The sequence below is a fragment of the Mustela putorius genome, unplaced genomic scaffold, assembly GCF_011764305.1.
Source record: "Mustela putorius furo isolate JIRA1106 unplaced genomic scaffold, ASM1176430v1.1 tig00003913_pilon_pilon_pilon, whole genome shotgun sequence".
Lineage (NCBI taxonomy): Eukaryota > Metazoa > Chordata > Mammalia > Carnivora > Mustelidae > Mustela > Mustela putorius.
The window spans coordinates 5,171,413-5,197,500 of record NW_025422060.1 but is presented as its reverse complement, the minus strand read 5'-3'; the positions used below and the strand labels follow the sequence as shown (position 1 = coordinate 5,197,500).

The 26,088-nt window shown below is 34.3% G+C and overlaps 1 protein-coding gene across 5 annotated transcripts in view; it reads right to left on the bottom strand.

Annotated features, from left to right (window-relative positions):
• Positions 1–26,088, bottom strand: part of EPC1 (enhancer of polycomb homolog 1) — a 90,261-nt gene that overhangs the window by 3,606 nt on the left and 60,567 nt on the right. For 3 of the 5 annotated variants that reach the window (XM_013048633.2, XM_013048635.2, XM_004777871.3), the window contains 12 exons: positions 24,970–25,129; positions 14,978–15,123; positions 14,388–14,594; positions 13,876–14,024; positions 12,631–12,790; positions 10,980–11,156; positions 10,807–10,896; positions 10,570–10,718; positions 8,690–9,042; positions 1,355–1,473; positions 1,188–1,274; positions 231–372 (listed from right to left, as the gene is read on the bottom strand). In XM_013048633.2, coding sequence (XP_012904087.1) covers positions 231–372; positions 1,188–1,274; positions 1,355–1,473; positions 8,690–9,042; positions 10,570–10,718; positions 10,807–10,896; positions 10,980–11,156; positions 12,631–12,790; positions 13,876–14,024; positions 14,388–14,594; positions 14,978–15,123; positions 24,970–25,129 — 1,939 coding nt within the window. The remainder of the gene's footprint in view (positions 1–230; positions 373–1,187; positions 1,275–1,354; positions 1,474–8,689; positions 9,043–10,569; positions 10,719–10,806; positions 10,897–10,979; positions 11,157–12,630; positions 12,791–13,875; positions 14,025–14,387; positions 14,595–14,977; positions 15,124–24,969; positions 25,130–26,088) is intronic. The other 2 variants (XM_013048634.2, XM_004777872.3) reach the window with 1 other exon arrangement.

Below are 26,088 nucleotides of genomic sequence, written 5' to 3'. Positions count from 1 at the left end.
TTATTTATTTTAGAGAGAGATTTATTTTAGAGAGAGGGTGCACACCCATGTGTGTGTAGCAATGGAGGGGAGAGGGAGAGAATCTCAAGGAGACTCCCTGCTGAGCGCGGAGTCCAAGGCAGGGCTTGCGGGGCTCAATCAAATGACTCTGAGGTCATGACCTGAGCTGAAATCAAGAGTCGGATGCTCAACCGATTCACCCAGGTGCCCCTAAATGTCTTTATCTTTACCTGAGGCTGGAAGGACGCCATTCACCCCAATTCCAAGCACCACATCATCCTTCATCTTGAATCCCATCAGTTGTTCTGATGTCACCAAAGCAGAAGCAGCAAATTGAGCACTAGCAGAATCCAAAGTCTTGGAAACAAAACCCTAAACAGAAAATACAAAACAAATCTAAGCATTGCTTGGTCTAATGAATTAACATTAAAGTTACACAGGTAATCCACAAACAGTCCGAATATAAACCAGAGTAGCAAACCACTGAAATATATTCATTTCTTTTGATAGTCACAAATTTGAAGAATGCTCAAGTGATCTAGGAGCTCAGACATTATGAATTTTGGTTTTCATATGTGACAATATGTAATATGGACCAGTCTATTACGAAAAGAAACCTATAATGTGGAAACAGTAAACCTCTGACACAAAGTGTCAGACAAGAAATACGCTAGTAAGACATTTCAGTGATTTGCAAATACGTAAAATGAAAAATGAATATGTAAGCTTCTTTCACCTAACTTACACATATATACATATATAAACAAAGGCACCTTTGGGACAGTAAGAAAACTATCCCTTTAGAACAGAAGTAACAAAATATCATATCATAACTTGATCTAAAAATTAAGAGGCTCCTTGAGTTTTTTTAAATGAATTTTTCCTCCAAGATCCTGAGATTTGAACTTTAGTCTTTAAGCCTTACGTGTGTTTAAATGGCAAACACTTATCATGCTTGAGGTTTAAAAGTGATTTAATAGTAAAAGAGGTTTAGTATGATAACTTCAAATAAATTTTAATATTAATTAAAATATCCAACATAATGAGCTGGGTGGGGTTATATATTAAAGAGGTAAATTCAGTCTATAGGATAGACTTGGAAGACAGCGTCTTGATCTCATTTAACTATGCTTCTTCGTTTTTACTTTTTAAAAATAGGGAGCAGAGGCAACAGCTTCCATACTCACCTGTAATGTTCTTTCTAAACCCTGTATAGAATGGCTATGATGTAGATTCAGGCGAAAGCCACTTTTCTGCTGGTTAGATGCAAGGTTCTATGACAACAGTTGGTAATTAGAGATGAACTCTGGTGGGAAACAATGAGGGATAATCATAAGACAGACAAATCCCTCACCTGTGCAGTGGTGGTGGAGGAATTACTATTTGCTTGCTGTTGCTGAATTTGTGCAAGCTGCTGTTTCTGCATTAGTGCCAGTTGCTGTTGATGTTGCTGGTATTGTTCGGCTGTAAATGCTGAACATAAAACAAGGAAAACACTTTATAAAAACGTACAGAGCACACACATCTTATAGCACCAAAACAAATTTCAGCATTAAAAAAACTTTTGTGCAAAATTAAAGTATCTGACAAAGGCTCATGATCCTGCTAAAGATCACTTCCATAGGAAAAATTCCACATTTTTACAACCACATTTAACTGGAGTGGCTTGAGTTCAAAGCAACATGAAATTATAAACTTCCCGAGTTATAACAACATAGGAAAGAGAACTCTACTTCTCAAGTTTCAGAACCATTATTTTTGTAAGCTGTGACACTTGTGCTAGACAGTGTAAAAAGGTAATCCAGCTTTTTAAATCCACTTATTTGGAATTGAACTTTGCACTGAGCTTGAGAAGAAATCTGATAGTCACCATTTGGTTTCTCGTTTACTCATATTACTGTCCCAATGCATTCAGATGATCCCTAACAGTTCTGTTTATCAATACTAATTGTTTGCATTTTTTCTAATTTCAGCCATTACATACATTCCCTCTACATGGAATATAAGGTTGTTGGTTTATTACCTTTATTTTATTTTTTTTTAAAGAACTCATCCTTTAACAGGAAGAAAAGAGGCTCCAAATGTTAAGGTTAATTAATTTTCCCCACCCAATTAACCCACCTGGAAAAAATCCAGTCAATAAGAACGGAGTTGTTTATGTTGATTTACTGTACAGAATGATGTCTGAGGAAAGACACTGTGTTATGCTACTTATGTTTGTCTATGGAGAGCTCAGTTCTAAAAAAAACAAACAAAAAAATGTTCATTTATTACCCCCCAAAAAAGTGTGTGCAGTTTTTAAAAAGGAAACCTTTTTCTTTTTCTTATTTTTGCCAATTAAAAAAAGGAAAAAAAAAAGGGCACATACAATCACAACATCTGACTTTAAAGGCTTCTTTAAGAAACCTGTGATGTTTGGGTAAGGATTATTTCAAAACACAAAAAAGGTTATCATGCATCCCTGAATACCAGGGAATCTATAAATCATGCAATGCAAATTTCCTCTATCTAAAGTTTAATGTTTTCAAAACATTTTCACCTAATTTGTTGTCTTTAGTTGCATTTTAATGATTTAGTTGACAAGAATATCACTTCATCACGTTTTATAATTTTCACTCATAACTCATAAAGCATCTTTATCTTCCATGATACAGGTTTTCTGAGTAGTACCACTACAAAATGTTTAGGTAGAAATTCTACCATATTCTGAATGGATCAGAAAATTATGAAATGATATTTAATAGAACTCCAGAAATTATTAGTGTTTACACAGGCTTTACACTTGAACTAAGTTCTTGGGCTACAAGACCAAAAACGTAATTTGTTGTTGTAAAAACTTTAGCTGATATCAGTCCTTTGATGCGTTTCTTTCCCTACTATGTTGTAATTCTCAGATCTGTATACTAAAGGGAAGACTTTTATTGACAATAGGATAACTTCTAAATATTGACATAAAGTAATTTTGTGTCAAAATGACCATTTCCATATAATAGAAATGTGCTGACTCAAAATTTGAAAAAAAATAGAAAAATCAATGCTGCCCTGATTCTTTATAATAAATGTAACATTTATCTATGTTTTAAAAAAAATCCATAAAAAGCAACTGTTTAAACCTAAAGATCCTTAGTTTATTAAATAGTTTTTCTAGTATGTTTTTGAGATTTACACTTTAACTTCCTAAGTTTGAGTGAGTTGCCTAAGTCTTGAATTTCCTAGCAGGGCATGTTCAATAATTTTTTTTAAAAAAAGGATCATTCCTACTAGGTCAGGTCATTATTTATCTACAAAAACAGTAATTTAGCATTCACTGAAGCTCTATTTACAAAAAACTCCACTTATATGAATGAAAATACTATTTAGAACTTTATGTTTGTGTATGCTTTATTAGCAATAATAAATTAGAAACTTGAAGAAAGTTCCAAACATTTCCTCCCTAGTTTAAGTCAACATTTTAATCCTTGGTCTCTGAGGGTCTTGTGAAGTACGCTTTTAAACAACTATTAACTTCTTCCTAACACAAGATTTAGAAATAAAAATGCAACTAATACTAATAAATAATAATGGAACTAATTACAAAGTTTTCCACAGGCATTTTTCATAAATGATCTAGAGTAACTGTATATACGGAGCAACATATAAGCTGAAAATGATGGTAATAAAATCCATGGGCCTAGGGGCCAAGAGACCTTGATTTTTTTTAAGTTCCCATCTCTATCATAACTAGCCGAGTATACCTGGGCAAGTAACTAAACTTTTAGGGGCTCAGTTATGTTCATCCAAAATACTTAGATCTAAGTTAGGTGATCACTAAAGCCCTTTTCAGCAAAGTGATGCAAGGATTTTATATTTTTTCTGAGAAATAAATCTCCAATCCAAAAGGCTGTCTGAGTAAGCTGGAAAGCCTGGACAAAGGTAAGATGTAAATTTGGGCAAATACAATCTGAACTGGGTTTTATACTGTTTTTATACAGAAAACTGAGGACTTCAGATGGCATTATAATTCAAAGTCTAATCAAATGCTAAGCAGAAATAAATAGAAATGACCATATTTCCCTAATCTCTATCAAGGTAGAAAGTGCTACGGTTCTAGGTCTACCTCCAGATAGGGTGTGGTAGTCAAGTTTGCAATTAACATGAAGATGGATAGCATGGTTTCATGGACAGATGACCAAACCTAGAAGCAGAAGCATTTCATAGAACCCCAAATTTTTAGGTCGGGAGGCGTCCTTGGTGATTTCCTCCTACAACTTCACACTAAAGATGAAGAAACTTTCAACTGAGGTCATAAAGATAGATAATAATAGAAGGGGGGAGCCCATCCCCAAATCATTGAAATTTTAAATATAAAAAGAAGCAGACCAAAGTTTTAGATTTAGTATTCCTTACAAGAAATAATTAAACTTTTAATGTACCCACCAGTATGAATCAAGAGCTAAAAAAAAAAAAAAAAACCACACCTGTCTAGGTATGGGAGAAGAGTCATGTGAGGGATGTGACTAAAAATTTATTCAGGATGCTTCTAAGGGCAAAAGAGGAACCTGCAGATTTAAATTTAAGGAGGCAGCTTTTGTTCATATATAGACAAACTTTTAAATGAGATTCCCAACTCTAGAATAACCTGATCTAGAAAATTGTTGAATCTCCCCTCCCTAAGGTATCTAGACAAAGGTCAGAAACTACCATTGTTTGGTAGTTGCTAACAATTCTCTGGAGTAGAAATTCAGGTGAAGTAAGTTAAGATGTTACCAGTCCACACGGACAGGAAACTACGGTGAGGCACACCAACACCTAGAATAGGTCAGGCTGTTGCCCTTTAAGTCACATTCCCACAGCTGAAGCAGACCAATGGATAATCAAAAGTGGGAGTAGGTGAGGGTGACAGGTACTTAGAAAAAAATCAACAATCTGAAAATCCAGTTTGAGAAGACAGATTTAAGATCACTAAGATATACAATGTTTTGTTAGTAAAAAAAAAACAACAAAAAACAAACCCCAGAAAAACCCAATAAACCTAAACACCTATTTTAAAAGACAACACTTGATTAGAAATTTCTTTGAGCAGTACACAGGCAGAGAATTATTTTAATACAGGAAAAGGTAACTTTAAAGAAATAAATATAAAATAAAACGACTTCAGAGAGTATTAAAGTATGATCCCTGAGCCAGTAAGTTTGAATGATAGTTTTGAGGTTCATAAGCACTTAACAGCCACCCAGAAATCCAACCTGAAAAGAAAAATATGGTGTATTTCCTTAGATGGCCAAACATGAATTAATCTGAATTCATCTGGCTGCGAATTACTTGAATATGAGATTATCTGTGGTCTGATCTTGCACTTCAGCACATGGCATATAGAACTATAGAACATATAGAACTATAGAACTATCAATTCTACTACTATGGGTGCTACTTCACATCCTGCTAAGGGTGTAATTTTGAACTGTGAGACACACTTGGATAAGGATTAAGGTCCTACGGATTTATAAACTCTAACCATGAAAATACTCAATGCTTGAACCTAGAGTTCCTTTGGAAACTGAGTGTTACAAATTTTATGAAGTAGAATGTATTAAAGCTAGCTACAAATCCCGAGACATAGAAGTTATCATGCCAGCTACATATATTCTATTAATTTATGAAAATAAACCAAATCTTTAGTAGAGATATGTGAGCTTAGGAAAATTACTTAGAACACTAATGAAATTTCAGTGGGAACTGGGAATTCAAATCCTGAACATATAATGGTGGTTTAAAAATCACTTTTCTATTTAGTCTTTATAAATTATAGCATTCTAATTATGAGAAGTGTATTAATTCTGACATATCATATCCCCTAAGCTTAAACACAAACAAATAAATAATCACTGAACAAACACTAAATTTTCAAAGGTACTTTTATAGATTAAAAGGAAACAAAACAAAACAAAACACAGTAGACTGTATTCGGAAACTGTCCCAATCACATATTAACTCAAGATTATTAAAATACAATACATACATAATTTGTTCATAAGTACTAAAATCTAGTCCTGGAAATTCTAAACACACATATATTTAAGTCTCACCAAGGTCCTCAACATTGTGTCATTCTGCTGTGTGTTGTCCAGATCAAGCACTCTAGCACCTGACTAACCAGGTTACCCATCTGGCCACACAACTATGCAAAATGGCCAAGACTGGGAAGCAAGCAAAAAAATTCTGAGCACCAGAAGCTACAAGGTTGGTGTGTTCATGCCCTTTACTAAAAATAACGGGCTCTTGATATCCTCATTTAGAATTTCCTATTTGAAAATGAGAAAAAATGGGCTCTTACAGGTGGTATTCAGAAAACGGAAAATCAGTCCAGAGGGCATCATTATGCCATAGCATATATAAAAATATTAGTATTTAAAATAATGACTAATAAAAAATGGCTAAATCAAAGTATTTGGCTTAAGCAGCAGACAAGTAAGTATGTATCAACTGACTCCTATCTCATATAGTAGTTAAGTTCTAAAGTCAGTATCGTAAAAATTAAGCCTTGAATATTCCTTTAGAGTCTCCCATGATGGGTGTATCTCTCAATCAACACAGCAAAGACTGTTTTTCCTCTGGTATCAGACTAGATCAGGTTCTGTGGCTGAGTACCAGATGACATAGTCAGGCTTGTATTTGGGGGCCATGCTATACAGAAAAATTTATCTTTAAAATTACAATTACACAGATGGAGGTGCGATGCTCAGCCTCAGAATGAGGCAAAAATGGAGGCACAGACACTCTGAGAGCAACAATAACAGATTCACTTTTGCCATTCCCAGAGTGGCCCACTCTGGACAACATATTCTTGCAGTAACATTGTATTCAGAACTCTGTATAACTTCTGAACTGTTAAAATTTTATTTTCTTCTCCAGGGACCTATAGCTGAATTCACTTAAGTTAAATGTACATATGATAGGGCCTCTACTATAATATACTTTGTAGAGCATAAAGAGAAGAGCTTTAGGTTTTTGGAATATTCACAAATAGGAAAGAATAAAGCATTACAAAATAGCAATCTGTAGGTATCTATTCTCTAAGTATACAAAAGATCTAGTAAAAATTAAGGGAAAATTGAAAACAATTACGTGCAACAAAAAAATTGATAAACCCACTCTTTAAAGGTTGTATCACATTATATGGGGGAGGACACCATTAAAAAGAAAATCACACAATTACTAAAAATTGTTTTTCAGCTAAACTTTTGGTAATACTACTGGTTCAATGTTCACTTTTTAATATTCTTTGGAAAATACAAATCAAGTAGTTTTTTCATAATATCGATGTTTACTTATGTAGTATAGCAAAACAATTTACAGGAAAAAGATCATTAAAAGATCTCTATTTTTTTTTTTAAAGATTTTACTTTTTAAAGTAATCTCTATACCAACGTGGAGTATGAACTCACAGCCCAGAGATCAAGAGTCTCATGCTCCACTGACTGAGTCGCCAGGCACCCCTCAAGTTCTCTACTTTAAGGGGCAAGAATACGGGGATTGATGAAACATGACAGTTTTCTACAAGAAATCTCAAGGAATTTACACAGCTTAAATATCTACCAAGAAAAACATATTGCAAGTTTACACTTTTAAAATCTCTAAACTTGCACACTATACAAATCATCCTTCATATTGAAAAGTGCTTTACTTTGATTTTTAGGACTATAATAGCTAAAAGAAACTGACTCTCCAAAAGTATACACTCTGAAGTTAATGGGACTATCCTAATCCATTAGGACTCAGGATAATTTAAATTATCTTCTAGTTGAATTCTAAAATGTGATTATTTTTCTTACAAGCTAAAGACTTAAATTTCACAGACTTGTTTTCCAAACACAAAGTAAATTAGTTTATGGAAACTTTTCTGGAAATCTTTAGGAATAAGCAGCACATTTCGTATTTATTATAAGGTTTAACTAGAGCCTTACCAGATGATTAGGGTGACACAATAAGTATCTTTACAGTCCCTTCAAAATCTGTGTTTAAATTACCTTTACAAAAATCTGTGGTAACATAATTTTAACAGTGAATTTCTGTAGCCTACATGCCTTAAATAACACAGATCTATGCTTTCAAAGAGAAAACTAAAATTTTAAGAATATTTAAAAATAGCATTTATTTTAGAAACATTACACAATGTAATCATAATGCTAAAGTAGATGTTATCTGGAAATGTTTCCAAAATTATAATAATCCTAAAAAATTAAAATAATCCTTTAAGTATTGTTCCCTGAAAAATTAGTTTCTTTCATAAATTATTCTGCATTACTGTCAGCGGATAAGGCTTTTACATATCTCCTAACTTGCTGGTCTACTTTTAAACAGTTTAAATAAAAGACTAGATTAGTGTCCAAGCATAAAATAGTCATAATTAATGGCCCATTTTCTTTTTGTACTCTTTGAAAATATAGCTGCTGAATTGTGAATTGTGGGTTCACAGACTGTATCCAGGAAACAAATGTCATACATTAAGTAGTAATAAATCACCTTTGCATGTGGGTGTGTTTAAGTGAAAACACATGTACAAACAGAATTCAAAAAGATACTTAACCTAGGTCCTTTTTTTCTCATTATTTTGAGAGAAAGGAACTTTTAGCCTTAATAAACCACATATTCAGAAAATGGATGACTCTGACATTTCTATAGAAATGTACACCATAACAAATAAACATACCAAAATGTGCTGAACCACTGCTACTTTTACTTTGCGTGGAGGTACTGCATGTCTGGGTCCCGGGTTGTGCTGTTCCTGTTCGATTTATACTCCTATATAATTTTCTACAGGAGAGTTCATCATTGTCACTGTCATGTAGGGATGGTGTCCGAGGCCTAAAATGCCGCCATCTACATGATTTGATATTGACTAGTATCTGACTGAGGTCTTTAGAGAAAGATTTGTCCGAGGTATTTGTTTCTGAGGTATTGGCAAACTGATTGACTGGAGAATGTTGTGGAGAGGAAAGCATTTCCAAATCCAGATGGCGAAACATACTGTCATAGTCTGAGTGAGCTCTGTCCAGTAAGACCCTATTAAAAATAAGGCAGGAACATATATGTAAAATAGTTATTCAAAAATTATATAAAAAAGACCCTCCCAATTCCCCAAAGCCGTAAGTTGTAAATTTGATTATTTCAGTATTTTGCCCTATAATAGCTACATTCTCAAATTTTTTTTGTAAATTCTCAATTTCTGATAAAAGTTTTTACTTTATAATGATCTGATTAAATAAGAGAGTAATTCACCTTAAAGAATAAGGTACACTACTCATTTTACATTAGCAAGTGCCTTCTAACAGTTCCTGAGTTGGTCTATCAGTAGAAGTTAACTGATAAAACATGAGATTATTTTTCTTTCCAAACTGTTGTTGAACCAAAGATTTTTATTTCCATTTCAAAGCACCAAAACACTTTCCAAATATTTGTTCCCTATTAAGCAAAACTCCCCCCGCCCCCTGCCCAGGGGTAGGGGAGGTAGAAGAAAAGCAGTACTAGGTTATGTGATCTTTGGGAAATCTTATGCCACTAAAATTTCTTATTGATAAAAGAAGATACTACTTTAGAAGATATATTCTTCTAATCCACTACTCTAGAAGATATATTTTTATGTTATTTATATATTTACAAAGGATTCTATTTTAAAATACTAGAACTAATGCTAGTATAGAATAAAATATAGCCAACATATAGAATTTTCACTACTATTGATGCCAACATAATAATGGGGGTAAAGCATTAAATAAAATATATTTCAGTGCCCAGACAATTCTAAACCAATGTTTAGGTGATTAAAAACAGCAAATAAGATTTGATAAATAAAAGAAACATGTATAAGCCATAATTCACTATAAATTACGGCCTAAAGTTTCTTTCTGAAAACACACTGCTATTATGTTCTGCCTTTTTTTTTCACCTACATCTTTCTTTTTTTCACTTTCATGTGCTCTGTAATTCCTTCCTGCCTCCCACACAAATTCTCACATAAAGGCATATAGAGGTACAAAAGAAGAAGAGTTAATTAGATCCTGATAAACTGGGGTGTCAAAGGTCGTGCATGGATCCTGGAACTTTTTTTTTTTTTTAAAGATTTTATTTATTTATTTGAGACAAGGAGAAAGAGTGAGACATACACAGCATGCGGGGGGAGGAGCAGAGGGAGAGACAGAGTATCTCAAGCAGACTCCGTGCTGAGCCCTGAGTGTGGAGCCCCACGTAGGGTTCCACCTCACGACCCAGCAATTATGACCTGAGCTGAAACCGAGAGTCAGACGCCCAACCGCCACATTCTGGAGCCTTTTCACTGAGGAGTTAAACAACTTAGTGTACTAGTTACATGACATTTCTTAGCTTATTCAACCCTTTGTCCTAATATCTCCCAGAACTTCTGAAACAACTTTCTGCAGTTTCTTTAAGCATTTCAGTCAAAAATCAGTTAAGAACAGAAAATGGAAACAAATGAGCATATTTAGAAGGATTCCCTCTCTTTAAGCTCTAGATTTGATTACCCTACTGTCTATGTCCCTACTGTCCCTATGCTAGGAATACAGAAATACTTACCTTCCACCACGCCCAACCCGTCTTCGTGCAAATCCAATACACCTTTGGGGTACGGTGAGGGTAGTTAAGCAGTATCTATATCGTACATCCCCTAATCCTCCATCTTTAGGACTAGTCCAAGGCCAGTTGCCAGTTTGGTCTAAATGAGGCTAAAAAAAAAAAAAAAAATCCAAATTATTTTAGTTTGTCAGTTAAAGGTGAACAGTTTGTTATTTAAAAAGAGAACTTGAAACTTACAGCATAGTACTGACAGCCTGCTTTCCTACGGAAAGCAAAAGGACCATCGGGATCATTGTCTTCTTCAGCTTCCGAAGAGCCAGACAAAACCTTTAAAATAAAATGAAGTGAGTCAAAACGTGTGACTTCCTCCATTTCTCCTCTATACTCACAGAGAAATTCGTTATCTTTACCTGGGAGAGTGGTTCTTCATCTGAGCTGGGAAAGTCATACTGATTTAGATCTTTAGCATTAAAGACTGGCAGTGCAGCAGGACTCGTCTGTTGAGGAGTAGCAGCAGCAGACGATGGTAAGACTTTGGGCTTCTTTTCGTATTTACGTTTAGGTCGGATAAGATCGGCCTTATCTTGCTGCAATGAAGTCATATATGAATCAAAACTAGAAACCATGTTCAACAAACCTGTACTTTGGGTTAAGTTTAAAAAAAAGAAGTTTAGAGCTGAGGGTGGTTGGGTTATGGACATTGGGGAGGGTATGTGATGTGGTGAGTGCTGGGAAATGTGTAAGCCTGACAATTCACAGACCTGTACCCTTGGTGCAAATAATACATTACATGTTAATAAAAATAATGAATTAAAAAAAGTAAGAAAAATTAAAAAAAAAGTTTAGAGCTATAATGAAGTCATTCATAATCAGAAGACATGTAAAATGCTTATGTTTTGTCATCTTGCATTGTAAAATCTTTTAGGTTGGTCTCTGTGAAACATGGGTAATGTTCCTACAACCTAAACATAATCTCATAAAATATTTTGTTGCACTTGAAGTAAAAGAAGAGAACAGTTCTTCAACTTTGAGATCCTGTAACTGCAGTTAGTAATTTCCACTGGCTCCTGTTCCTTTTTCTTAATTTTCTATTAAAATTCTAGGAGAGAATTAAAAAAAGGGATCTAATCTTTATTCTAAAGAGTAATAAATCAAGTTTGGGAAAATAATAATGCAAGTAATTTTACATATACATAAAGCAAATCTCAGATAACTTATAATGTGGAGGTGTTATGGAAAAAAAAAAGTAAGGATTTGGTAGCTAAGTAATAATGGCTTTCTGGAGTGAATCTGGACAGCTTTAGGCGATAAAGAGATGAAATCATGAAATAGGGACAACACAAGGATAATATACAGAAGCAAGAGTGACTGAGCTGATGAACACAGTGCTTGTTAGAAATATGTATGCAGGGCGTCTGGGTGGCTCAGTGGTTAAGCCTCTGCCTTCGGCTCAGGTCATGATCTCAGGGTCCTGGGACTGAGTCCCACATTGGGCTCTCTGCTCAGTGGAGAGCCCGTTTCCTTCTCTCTCTCTCTGCCTACTTGTGATCTCTGTCAAATAAATAAATAAATAAAATCTTCTTAAAAAAAAAAAAATATGTATGCAGGTGACAGACATCAAACAAAGGTTAGAAGTAGTATGAAGTATGCACAAGGCAAGAAAGATACTTGTTGGAAAGAAAAAGATCATGGGAAGTTATTATGGTTGTGTACATATGGCAAATATTTGTATCAAGTTTTAGGTAGTTTATGGCACTATGGTTCTTTTGGGGAAAAGTATATTATTAAAAAGTTCATCTATATGGTATCTGTCTTTACAATTCCTACTGGTGCATTGTAGTTTATGGCATTATGGTTCTTTTTGGGAAAAGTAAATTATTAAAAAGTTCATCTACATGGTATCTGTCTTTACAATTCCTACTGGTGCATCGTTCTGTCCTGAATCAAAAGCTGACTTTGCAGCATATTTTATGGTAGGGTTTATATGTATTTTTCTTTTTCACTCTAATGATAAAATGCCATTCTGTTATCAGCTACTATTATCACAAAAATGTTTATCACCTTATTTGCTTTGAATTCCTTCACATCCATTGCTTCTTGATGTTTAAATTGACTGCTATTAGTAATAGGGATGATGGGGATGGCATAAGTAGGTTTCATTGGCTGTCTCTGTGCCATAACCTCGGACACGATCTCTCCATTGTAGTCACCCAAATTATACCTGAAATTATAAAAAAGAAAGCTGCAAAAGTTAAAGTTAATTCTGTAAATTCTTAGGACTTTCAACACCTAACTGAGATGTGATTATAAACACCAAGTATACTTAAGGTAAGATTAAACTCTGACAATTTGCTGAATGCTTATTAAAAATAAAGATTACAGGGGCACCTGGGTGGCTCAGTGGCTTAAGCCACTGCCTTCGGCTCAGGTCATGATCTCAGGGTCCTGGGATCGAGTCCCGCATTGGGCTCTCTGCTCAGCAGGGAGCCTGCTTCCCTCTCTCTCTCTCTCTGCCTGCCTCTCCGTCTACTTGTGATCTCTCTCTGTCAAATAAATAAAAATCTTAAAAAAAAAAATTAAAAAAAAAAAGATTACATAATCTTTTGTTTTGTTCTGTTTAGTTTTTGGCTTATAGCTTTATATTTGCACCATAAATAGATGACTCTGGGAAAAAACAAAGGTTTGAATTTTAACTTAGCAATTTTGGTGAAAGATTTGGTGGAGATGCTGAAATTAATGCCTAAAATGGTGCTGAGGAACTTTCTGGTAATTTGAATTATTTGTGCCCTAAAACTAATTTCCCTAAAATGAATTATGAGAAACTTAATAGTGGTTTTCTTCGGAGATACTGACTAGGAAACAGGGGAGTGAGGCTTGAAATTTTCACTGTGTACATTGACAAATGGATGAATGTTAAGACAATGGGACTTTCCTCCTCCCCTCTTTTTACTTCTGTTGAAAATCCCAGCAGGTGTTAAAAAAAAAAATCAGTACCATCTAGAAAGTAAATTAAAAACTTTAGAATTGACAAATGTCCTCTCCCTCCCAGCCCTGCTCTTAACTCAAATGAAGACAAAAGAATAAGATTATACCTGCCATATTTTAATTTTACTGAACCCAATCAATTTTAATGAAAATAAAGAGAAACACATGTAAAATTATCCAAAGTGTATCATATCACACATATAAGTCTCCACTTATTATTAAAGGAAGGTATTTTCTAGGGTTAATTGCTTAAGTACCATACCCTAATACACAAAATGCTAATGGTACCATACTTCCTGACCATATTAAAGTATACTTTACCTCTTTTCCATAATTTCCAGTGTTAAGTGCAATAGTTCCCTTTTACTCTTTTCTCTTCTTTTTATCATCTCTAGAATAGTAACAGCCCGACTCAGATCTCGACGCAGTTTAAGCATTTTTTCATAAGAGGCTTCATCATTCTTGCGATTCTGCAAATATGAAGTTGCTTTTTGTCAATAGCATTTCCAACTAGTGGCATTCTGAACACAGCTACTAATATATAAGAATACATATATTTGTATGGCTGGTTAGAATTTAAAGACAATGAAAGGGAATATGGACCACCAGCAAATCAGTTTTATATGTGATTTTTAAAGAGTTTAACATTAAAATTTATCATTGATAGCTGTGCAATGAATCCTAAGGTTGATTCATTTTAAATTAATACTTCTCTCATTATTTTGTATAGAGAGTGTATTTAAATATAAATTAAAATACAACCTTCCAATACAGAGATATTCATAAGTATAAATAATTTTTCTTACATCAAAAAAAAAATTACAAAAACTTACTTTTCGAGTCTGCATTTTTTCAGTACGTCTTCTAAAAGCCACATAAGGATCATTTGTGCTGGAACCATCTCGCTTTTCTTGTTTTACTGATGGGATAAGAGATGGCCCCCGACAGTTTTTTCTCTTTTTAATCCAGTATTCATAAACTTCTCTAATTAATTCATCGTCTTCTTTTAGCAGCAGCTTGGCTTCCTGCAGACTGACTGGCTAAATGTAAAATCATTATGTCATTTTCATCTAAGGTTCAAAAGTACTTCAAACTTTAATGACAATAATCAAAATAACAACTGTATCAACAATAGCAAACGTGGAGTGCCTTATACATGTCAGTCACTGACACTTTATATACATTGGTTTAGTTAATTTTCACGTTTCATGTTTATCATCTCTATTTTACAGAAGGGAAAACTGAGGCAGAGAGCCTTTTTTTTTCAGACTTATTACTCAAGATTATACAGGTTAGTACTGGGCAGCAATGGGATGTGAATTCATGATTGTTGATTCCAGCGTCTGCTCACTTATCCTAACCCCACATTATCCTGTTACCATATATATGGAAACACATACTTATATATACAGTGAAGTTGTACCTGTTGACCACTGCCTTTTTCTAGACGGTCAATCATCTCCTCAAATTGCAATGGGCAGATGTCCATTTTCTTTTTCAGTTTATTCACAAATACTTCATCTTCAGAATCCAAATCATAATCAGGCTGTTCAGCATCCAAACTAAAAGCTGACAGAAGAAACCATAAGCAATCATTTACTATGTGAATCCATTGACAAAAAACCTCTCAACAGATGTCTGGATAAAAACAAAATCTAGACTTTCTAAAGAAAGAAGAAAGTTATGTTTCCCACATTTAAAGTTACTGTTAATAAAGACATAGAGTCATAAAAGACAATGGATGAGACCCCTTCTCCTATCACAAAAACAAATAAACTAGAAGCTCATTATTAAGAACTTAAGAGATTATTAAATATACTGGATTCAGCTATATGAATAATTGATAGCTAAAAATTATAAAATATCAGCGATTTCATATGGTTTGATATAATATAAAAGATCTTTAAATAAATTTGTTTCTAGAATATTTAAATCCCACTTAACAGATTATATAACTACTTTACTAAATGCTTAGGGAATGGTATTTAAAGCTGAAGTGTTAGAAGCCACTGCCAATAACAGTAATAGCTATCTCTCAATGCGTGCACTTCTGTTAAGAGGGCTTCTTTTTGCATGACAATCACTGTCATGGTGACAGAAATGTGATGTATTTCTTATATTTGTTAAGATTTGAAAAAAAGGCCAAGAACCACTGCTCTAAACTGTATTATCAAATGCCAATTATATATCAAAATTAAACTAGGCTAACAATATGTAAACTATTAAATAGCTTGATATCAAAATGTCTCACACCTTTCCCTAATACCTTTTAACTTCCCATCACCTCAGAATCCAAATCCTTAGCATTGATGAGGACTTTTTTGACTTCATCTCTCCAGTCTCATCAGTACTCTATGAGGCAGTAGTATCAAATTTCATATATTTCTTTTCTTTTCTTTTTTTTAAGTAATTTCTACACCAGCATGGGGCTTGAACTCACAACCCTGAGGATCAAGAGCCATGTGCCCTACCAACTGCGCCAGTCAGGCACCCCTCAAATTTCACCTATTACATACAGCATGCTATTTATTTCATGTCTTTAGGCCTTTACATTGGCTGTTTTCTGCCTGCCCACCTAGCAAATGACTGCAAATAGCCTGACTTCAAGTCCGGTGGAATTCCTTCCCGACTGCCTCCAATTAGGAAGTGGTTCCCAGCCACTTTTATCTTTCATTGATGCTATGAACCCTCTCCCAGAAAAAGACTGTGTGAACATGTAACATTCTACATAAATTACAAGGCATTCAAATATCCCTAAAAACAGTGGCACCAAGGTTAAATATTCCTATTGTAGATCAATGCCCTTCTTTTGTACTGTTTTCTACACATACTTTATATTCTACTTGATAAATATTAGAATATGAGGGAGCTCCTTGAGAAGAGGCACTGTGACTTATTTATCTCTGCAAAGACAGTAAACATGTTCATCTTGTATGCCAACTCTGTTTGTAGTACTCTACTGAAAAGCATTCTGATACTGCCTCTTAAAATGGGGGGAAAAAGCCCTCAAAAAATATGCACTCATCCATTAGTGATATTTGTGATAGGTACAAAAGGGGACCCTTTGGCTACCTCAAACCTGCCCTCGCTGCTTTGAGTTTAATAAGGTATCTGGCCTATAGGAATCCAATAAATATTTGTGGAATTGAACATATTATATCATTGTTCGTTTTCTACTTTGACCTACATTACACTTCTGTAATATTACTAATTAAAATATTTAGATTCCTTCATGAAAATCTGTGTATGTTAACACCTCCATACCCATGTTTCTTACACCCATAGGCCCTCCAATGACTTTCATGATCTGTTTTTTCTGTTATTGCAGTGTAAACAGAGCTTCTGCAGATCCTAAAGTAGATTAAATACTGTTTGTAAAATCAAAACACTTGTTTTTTTGGGTCTCTAACGAAAACAATTCATAGCTGCATTGTTCAACAGAGTAACCATTAGCTAATTTAAATCAATTAAATTAAAATTTTAGTACCTCAGTCACATTAGCCACACTTCAATATTAAATAGCTACATGTGGCTAGTGCTGTACCAGAAAGCACAAATTATAAAATATTTCTATCATCATTTAAAGTTCTATTAAACAGTGGTGATCCTGACAACCCAGAAAGCCAAACCGAGATGGACCAACTAGCACTGTTCTGCTTCTTAAGGGCATATTTTATATATGTTTAGGGCCTTATTTATATATTACTTGGCATTTTCCACTATAAATTTTTTCAGATCAAATTTTACTACAAAACTTAATTATTTACAAAACAAACTAACCTAATATCACCTTATCTGACATATATTATAATCACGAATGACAAGTCACATCCAACATACTGGAGAAGGCAATCAAGACTGGAAAGGAAGATCCCTAGGTTAGGGAGCTCAGTGTCTTTTCTAAGGAAAGTTAACAAGTACCTGAGGGTCAGACTGCTCTTACCTCTACAAGAAGCTTTCCTTTTACAGATGTGCAAACACATGAAAGATCTTAAAATATGAGAACCAAATCTTGTTTAGACATAAGAATACTAAAGCCCCAGAAAAATGCTAACATGTAAAATTCACTTTAGGATTTCATTTGACCAAAAAAACCAGAGCCAATGATGAAAGTATAATTTAGCTTCAGCCCAACCTGCCCCTTCCAAATGACAGCTCAAATGCAGCTGATAAAGATGTAACATAGCTATCATCGTCCTAGAATGAGGAGAATCTTCAAATTTTCTGGGTCATGTTACTGAGTGTGTTCAAAGTAGAAAACAGGGTCTACAGAGAAATAGGCAAATGGATTGCATTTTATAATTAAGTTCTGTCAATAAAAATGTGACCTAGCTAGCCAATAATTGTTTAAGAACAGGAGCTATAATATAGAAGCTAACTCTTTTAAAAATATTTTGATAGGGATAAACCCAGATATGTGTATGGTTAAACAAAATACATAGAGGAGAATGTATCTCCTCCATGCATGGAGGAGAAAATACAGTAGGAAATAATTCCAAGCAAAAAGAACACAATAGTATATACATCTAAGTTGACTGTTTTTATTATTTTTATTTATTTATTTGAGAGAGAGAGAGAGAGAGAGAACACAAGCAGGGGAACAGCATAGGTAGAGAGAAAGAGAAGCAGGCTCCCTGCTGAGCACAGAGCCCGATCAATCCCAGAAGCCTGGGAGCATGACCTGAGCTGAAGGCAAATGCTGAACCATCTAGGCCCCCCATTTAGGAGCCCCTAAACTGATCATTTTTAAAGGAGATAGAATATTACGTAACACAGTCCTTGCCCTTATGCTTAGAGCCAAGTAGCACAGATGAAATGTATATAAATATTTATGGAACAAATGCCATATGTAGCTGTATGTAGCTCAGACTCAGTATGTATGTCTATAACACCAACAGTGGAAGGATATTTGGGCCCTGAAATGGCACAAATTGTGAATTAGAAACAGAATGTAATCCCTGGGACATTTCCATAGCCTTTCTTTGTCTTTTAAGACACTGATGTTTTGAAGAATATAGCCCTCTCCTCAGAACATTATTATTATTCCCATTATGATTAGACTATACATTCTTAGATGGTATACTGCATACTCAACTTTCTTAGACCTTCTCATGGTATCACAACCAGAGGCACACAAGGTTCATCGGTTCCTCATAAGTGATGATAATCTTCTTTACCAGTCGAGAAATTACCCAATTGTTTCACTGCATAACTACTGTTTGTTCCCCCCTCCTTGTAACTGATGAACATTTGGTAGGAAGAGCTTAAGATCATGCAAATATCCTGTTCCTCATCAAAATTTCCTCTTATATTGAGAACACACTGATGATTCTTACACGATTCCATCTTGGTCACAATAATTGCAAAAATGATCTTCCAATTCCAGTAATCTCTTCACATTGTACCACTCAGCTTTTGGCTTTGTACTACAGAAGCAGCATGAGATTACTCTTCACCATTTTTATTATCAGTATGGACTCCTGAATTCCTACATTTTTCAATGCTTTACAATTCATTATTATGTTTAATTATTCCGTTGCTTAAATTGTCCCAGAACCAGCCAGAGGAAGAAATTCCTATATCCTTGTGATATGCCCGTCATTTCTTTTTTTAATGGTTAATTTCTGACATAATAGGAAGTTCCAGGTTCATCACCCCTCCCTGACCACCCAGGTTTATCTTGCACCTTCCCTTCCAGCATCCTGGAATAAGCCATTACACCAAATTATTGGTCCTATTTAATGGAAAATGGATTAAGGAAGAGGTGCTAGGTGTGCTCATTGCTACTGAATAATCTTGCTTCTTGGCCCTTCCAGTGGACAGAGCTACAAATGTGTGTGTGTGTGTATCTCCACACACAGGCATATATACATATATAAGTGTACATCAAGATTACCCTTTTTAAAAAGGCTTCCTTTCAGGATTAACAGGAGAGCCTTGAAACCCAAATGCAAAAAGCAGGGGGTGAAAAAATTACTCCTGTCTATGTTCATCAGTTCAGAACTGTTTTGTCCTTTCTTCCAGTATAAATAGGAAAGAAGTCCTATCTGTATAATCTAGAAGCCTTACAGATCAGCAGCAAAAGAGAAACAACATTACATGATCCTTGGGATCAGGAGATGCAGAGTGCCAAGCACTCAGTGAAATAGCTTACAAAGTACCCAAACTCTGGAACTAAAGAAGGGGATAATGGTTATAATACCAGTTTCTTTCTTCAAAACTCTGACTGGATAAAAGGAAGTAAATTATGATCTCTTCCCTAAGTCTCTAAGTCAGTTGAAGATAAGGACTGAGTTGAACTTTTCCAAACTAATGTTCAATGAAGTGTTAATAGAGAACATGTAATAAATAAAACTGAAAAATGCTGGGTTAAAATTCGTGTTTTTTTTTTGCCACAAGACTTCTAGAGCCTATAAATATAAATGTCATAAATATGATAAAATGCCTTATGCCGGGCAGGTAAGGGAATAAAATATGCAATCATTCTCAAACATGTTTGACCATTGCTTTTTTCTTAGAGAATAGTAATTATCACCTTTTTAAAAACTACCATGGAGAGTCTGTATAACATTAGCTTAAGAGATTTACACAATAGAAATTTGGGAAACTAAAATAAACCAGTCCATATATATAATTCAGGTAACATATCCTTTGTAAGTAATTCACTAGACCACCTGGCAGACAAAATTCAATTTTAACTTTGCAGAAATCTATACTCTAATAATTTTTTATTTATTGTAGTATATTAAAAGCCAATACCAACTTCTAAAGAATTAACATAAATTACACAATTTCTTCTAGAAAACAGAATAAGAGGACACTTTCCAACCTGTTTTATGGGGCCACTATCACTGATACTAAAACCAAATAATACAGAACATGCCCATATGCACACACATAAGTACATAGCCAAACAATCTCTCATGAACCTAGATGCAAAATTCAATAAAATAAAACAAATAAAATCCAATAAAATCCTTCCCAACAAGGTATAGAAAACAAAACAATAAACCCACTACAGTCAGTGAAATTTATTCCAGGTATGTGAGGCTAGTTCTGAAAATCAACCAGTATAATTTAACATATCAACGGGCTAAAGAAGAAAAATCACATGATGTTATCCATTGATGTAAAAAAAGTATTTGACAAAATTGATCACTGATTCATGATAACTCTCAGTACACTAAGAATAAAAAACCCAATCTATAAACCAGATCTCAGCAAAAAAAACCCTTTTGCTCTGTGAAAGACTCTGTTAAGAGGATGAAAAGACACATTATACACTGGGAGAAAAGATTTCCACATCACATATATGACAATCTCATAAAAAGCAAGGGAATAGAACCCAGAACCCAGAAATGGATATATAATGATGAAAGACTTAACTATTTCCTTTTAAGATCAGGAACAAGGCAAAGATGTTTGTTCTCACCACTTATATTTTAACACTGTACTAAAGTTTTAGCCACTATAGTAATAGAAGAAAGAGAAATTAAAGACAGACTGAAAAGGAAAAACAAAACTGTATTTATTTGCAGACTTCACCATGACTGTCTACTTGAAAAAAACCCAAAGAATCTGCAAACATATTCTAGAGCTAATAAGCAATTCAGTTAAGGCCATAGGACATAAGATAAATAATTTCACCTGCATTTCTGTATACTGACAATGAACAAGTGGAAACCAAAATAAAAAATGCAACACCACTTTCAATTGCTCCAAAGAAAATAAAACACTCAGTTATAAATCTAAAGAAACATAGTCAGAATATATATGATGAAAATTATAAAGTGTTAATGAAAGAAATCAAAGAAGACCTAAATACTTGCAGCGTCATACTGTGGTTATGGACTGAAAACTCAACATAGTAAAGATGTCAATTCCCCTAAAGTGATCTATAGGTTTAATCTAATTCTTATCAAGTATCAGCAAGTTTCTCTGTAGACACAGACAAGCTTATTGTAATATTTATATGGAAAGGCTCTAGAATACCCAAGACAAATTTGAAAGAGAAAAATAAAGAAGGAATGACTCTCCCTGATATTAAGAGTTATTAATATAAGTTGCAGTAATCAAAACAGTGGTATTATCTTGGAATAAACAGAAGTCAAGGGAATAGAACACAGAACCCAGAAATGGATCCATATCAATATGCCTAACTGATTTCTGGCCAAGAAGCAAAAGCAAATAGTGAAGGAGGGATGGCTGTTTTAATAAATAATGCTGGATCAACTGCACATCCAGAGGTGAAAACCAAAACCAAACCTAAAACAAAAACACCCCTGACCTAAACCTCACACACTTGATCAAAACTGATCATACATTTAAACGTGAAACTGTAAACTTCTAGAACAGAACACAGGAGAAACTCAGACCCAGGGAACGGCAGAGTTCTTAACAAAATCATGATCTGTAAGAGGAAAACTGATTAAACTTGATCTCATCAAAATGAAAAGCTTTTTTCTCTGTAACAAACTCTATTAAGAGAATGAAAAGACAAACTATATAATGAGAGAAAATATTTCCAAATTACATGTATGACAAAGACTTTATGTCTAGAATATATAAATAAAAGAATCCTAAAACTCAATTGTTAAAATAATCTAATTAGAAAATGGGCAAACATATGCACAATCATTTCACAGATGGCAAATAAACTCATGAAAATATATGTAACGTATTAGCCATTTAGAGAAATACAAATTTAAAGTATAATGAGATATCACTGTATACCTACTAGAATGGCTAAAGTAGAAAGGTGATAACCCCAAATGCCAATAATAATACAGAAGGAGAAAATGGATCACACACACACTACTCGAGAATATCTCAGAAATACTATGGAAGTTCTTGTCAAACTAAAAATGGACCCAGCACCTAAACTTGAAGGTATTTATTCCACGAGTAAAAACTTACAGTCACACAAAAACTTGCAGATAAATGTTCATAGCAGCTTTACTTGTAATAGTCAAAACCTAGAAACTATTGAGCTGTTTCACTGGGTCAATGGTTAAACAAACGTATTATGGAGTACTACTCACCAAGAAGAAGAAGTGATCTATATTACATGAAACAAGTTGGACTGATACCAAGGATATAACGCTAAGTGAAAAAAAGCCAATCTCAAAAGGAAATACACTGCCTGATTCTGTTTATGTTATAATCATGAACTGATGTAACTGTAGAAATGGAGAACATATTTGTGGTTGCCAGGGTCTAGGTTTGGCTATGAAGGAGTTAACAACATGGAATTTGGTGGCAATGGTACAGCTGAGTTACCTTGATTGAGGTATACAAAGCTATATATACTGTCCTGTGAATTTACAATTATTTAAAACAAAATATTAAAAGAAACTCAATGGTAGTTAATACTAATTAGCAGACTATCTTGATTAATATTCCAATGTATATATCTTTCCAGAGACAACATACTTCAAATTTGTACTAATTACTTTTCTCCCCAAATAAACTAGAATTCTGCTGCCATTTTATTGCTGTTATTTGATTACTAATTTAATAATAATTTTATTATCTATATACTATTATTTATAATAATATATGATTTAATAATAATTTGATTAATATTGGTCAAATTTGTTTAAGATGTCTATGTCCTATATGTAATTAAACATGTGCGTGGGGAAGAAAGCACATGCCACTTTATTTTAGTTCACTTCAAAGTAACCTTTAGTAAATTAGAAAAAATATTTTCTTCGAAATGAAATCAATCAATTAAGGTGCAAGTTAGAATTAAAGAGAAAAAAACATGAAGTTAAAAATAGCAAATGCCGGGGCACCTGGGTGGTTCAGTGGGTTAAGCTGCTGCCTTCAGTTCAGGTCATGATCTCAGGGTCCTGGGATCGAGCCCCGCATTGGCCTCTCTGCTCAGCAGGGAGCCTGCTTCCCTCTCTCTCTGCCTGCCTCTCTGTCTACTTGGGATCTCTCTCTGTCAAATAAATAAATAAAATCTTAAAAAAAAATAGCAAATGCCAATATATTTTTGGATTTTCGTATTTAACAAATAGTAAAATAAATATTTAGAATCCATGACAGAAACTAGATCATATGGAGGAAAGGTTAAATGAGAAAAGTAGTTAAGTAGTTTTAAATAATTTTTTTTTAAAGATTTTATTTATTTATTTGACAGAGATCACAAATAGGCAGAGAGGAGGAAGCAGCCTCCCTGCTGAGCAGAGACCGATGGTGGGGGGGGCAGGACCCTGGGATCATGACCTGAGGCGAAGGCAGAGGCTTTAACCCACTGAGCCACCCAGGCGCCCCAGTTTTAAATAATTTCTAAAAGCAGCACACATTTACATGGTCTTGAAAAAAGTTTAGACAGGTCACTGGAAAACCCTCTTCATTAGAAAGGTCAACAACACTGACCTTTGTCAGTGTCCCAATTTACCTTAGTAAACTTTTTAACGACTGAGCCACCTAGGTGCCTCTTACCTTAGTAAACTTTCAACTATGTTTTAAAGTTGTCAACTACTTGGGGACTGAGTAAATGAAATATACTCTCTGAAGTTTATAAGATCTCAGTTATTTACCATCAGATGTGATAACCATGGAAGGATTAATGCTAATGAAGAACTCATCATTACCAAGTGAAACCAGTTACCACCTAGAACACGAAAAGCTAGTAGGATCACAGATCAGAGGTTGGCAAACTATTGGTTCATGGGCCAATACTGGGTTGCCATCTGTTTTTTCTCAATAAAATTTTCCTGAAACACAGCCATGCCCATTTGTTTACTTACTGTCAACTGCTGATTTTGCCTTTCTTTCAACAGTACAGCTGAAGACCTGTGACAGACTGAATGACCCAAAAAGGCTAAGATAAACATTGTCCCTTTTTAGAAAAAGTTTGCTGATTGGCGACTTTTACTAAGATGTTCTTTAAGGCTACTCATATCACTATTTTTTTTCTTTTTCTTTTTCTCCTTTCCTTCCTTCCTTCTTTCTTTCTTTTTAAAAGCTTTTATTTGACAGAGGGAGAGAGAGAGTAAGAAGGAACACAAGCCGGTGGAGTGGAAGAGGGAAAGCAGGCTTCCGGCTGAGCAGGGAACCTAACGTAGAACTTCATCCCAGGACCCTGAGATCATGACATGAGCCAAAGGCAGATGCTTAATGACTGAGCCACCCAGGAGCCCCTATTATTTCTGAATAGTAAGAAAACCATTTCTACATCTCAGGTATACTCTTTATCCTATTTGTCTAAAGTAGTATAAGATCACATGTTGAGATGAAACCAAAAACTTAGGATAAAAATGCCATCTCTTTTGTCAGGCAGAAATCTCAATTTTAAAAGTTGAAAATGGGCACCAAAGATGGCCTTGAACAGGTAAAAATGTGTCAAGAGTTAAGCAGAAAATAGCTATAGAAAATGTAATAATTAAAAGAGTCATTACTTACGCTGTATGTGAATGAGCTGCTTTGGCATCTTAAATTCCCCAGGATATATAGACTCATAGTAAGCAATATTACTTTCTGCTTCTGGGACTGGTATGACCATATTATCCCTCTTCTCGCCATACACCTGCTGTGCTGAAATAGCCCGCTGAAGATGGTGTTCCTAGAAACAGGAAGAAATACATAAGTTTATATATTCAAAAAATAGTGAACAGAATGTATAGCTTTATTAAGATGTTTTTGTTCATATGTTTTAAAACCAGAAGGATTTTAGTAGCCTTGAGAGAATGCTAACAATACAATTAGTGGTAAGCACATTTTAAGCAGAATTAAGGTTTTGTTAGATATACCACATACTTCCTCAATTTAGGAAATGTACTATACTGAAATTGAGTTAAATTATATTAAAGATTCCAAAAAACTAACTAAACTGTTACTTTGAGTTTGCATTTTACAGATGAGATTCAAAGAAAAAGGGTTAAAACATTTATGTTTGTATGAAGAAGGCAGGCCATGATGATTAAAAAAAAATTATTCTAATCTCCTTTACACAGAATGCTCCATAAATCTGGAAAGCACTTTCATATAAACCAACTAATACGATCTTTTCAAAGGAGGGCAGAGTATCCCTTCCATTTTTATTTGATGAAACTGATACATTCAAATCTGGTCTTTTGTCTCAATAACCCCTTATGAATTTCCAGAGCCTAGTATAGGGGTCAAATGCATAGGCTTCAGAGTCTGTGACTCCTGGAAAGACACTTTAGTCTTCTAAATCTGTTTCCTATAGAATGAGAAAAATAATCTACTTTATAGTGCTGGTTGGAGATTTAAGTAAGATAAATGTGCAAAAAATGTTTAGTATAATGCCTGCTGTATAACAGGAACTCAAGTAAACTCTGATTTAGTCACCACACAGAAAGATTTTAGCCATTTGTGGTACCACCAGCTGCCATAAAAATATCTGTTCTCAGTCAGCCCTATCATCACTGAATTTTGGTAAACACTTCATAAAATTTAAACTAGCTTTTAGAAAATATATAAAATATAAGTTCAGAGATGAAAAATATTCCAATGGTATGAAAACAGAAAATTCCAGTTCTCACAAGTACCCTGTTTTAA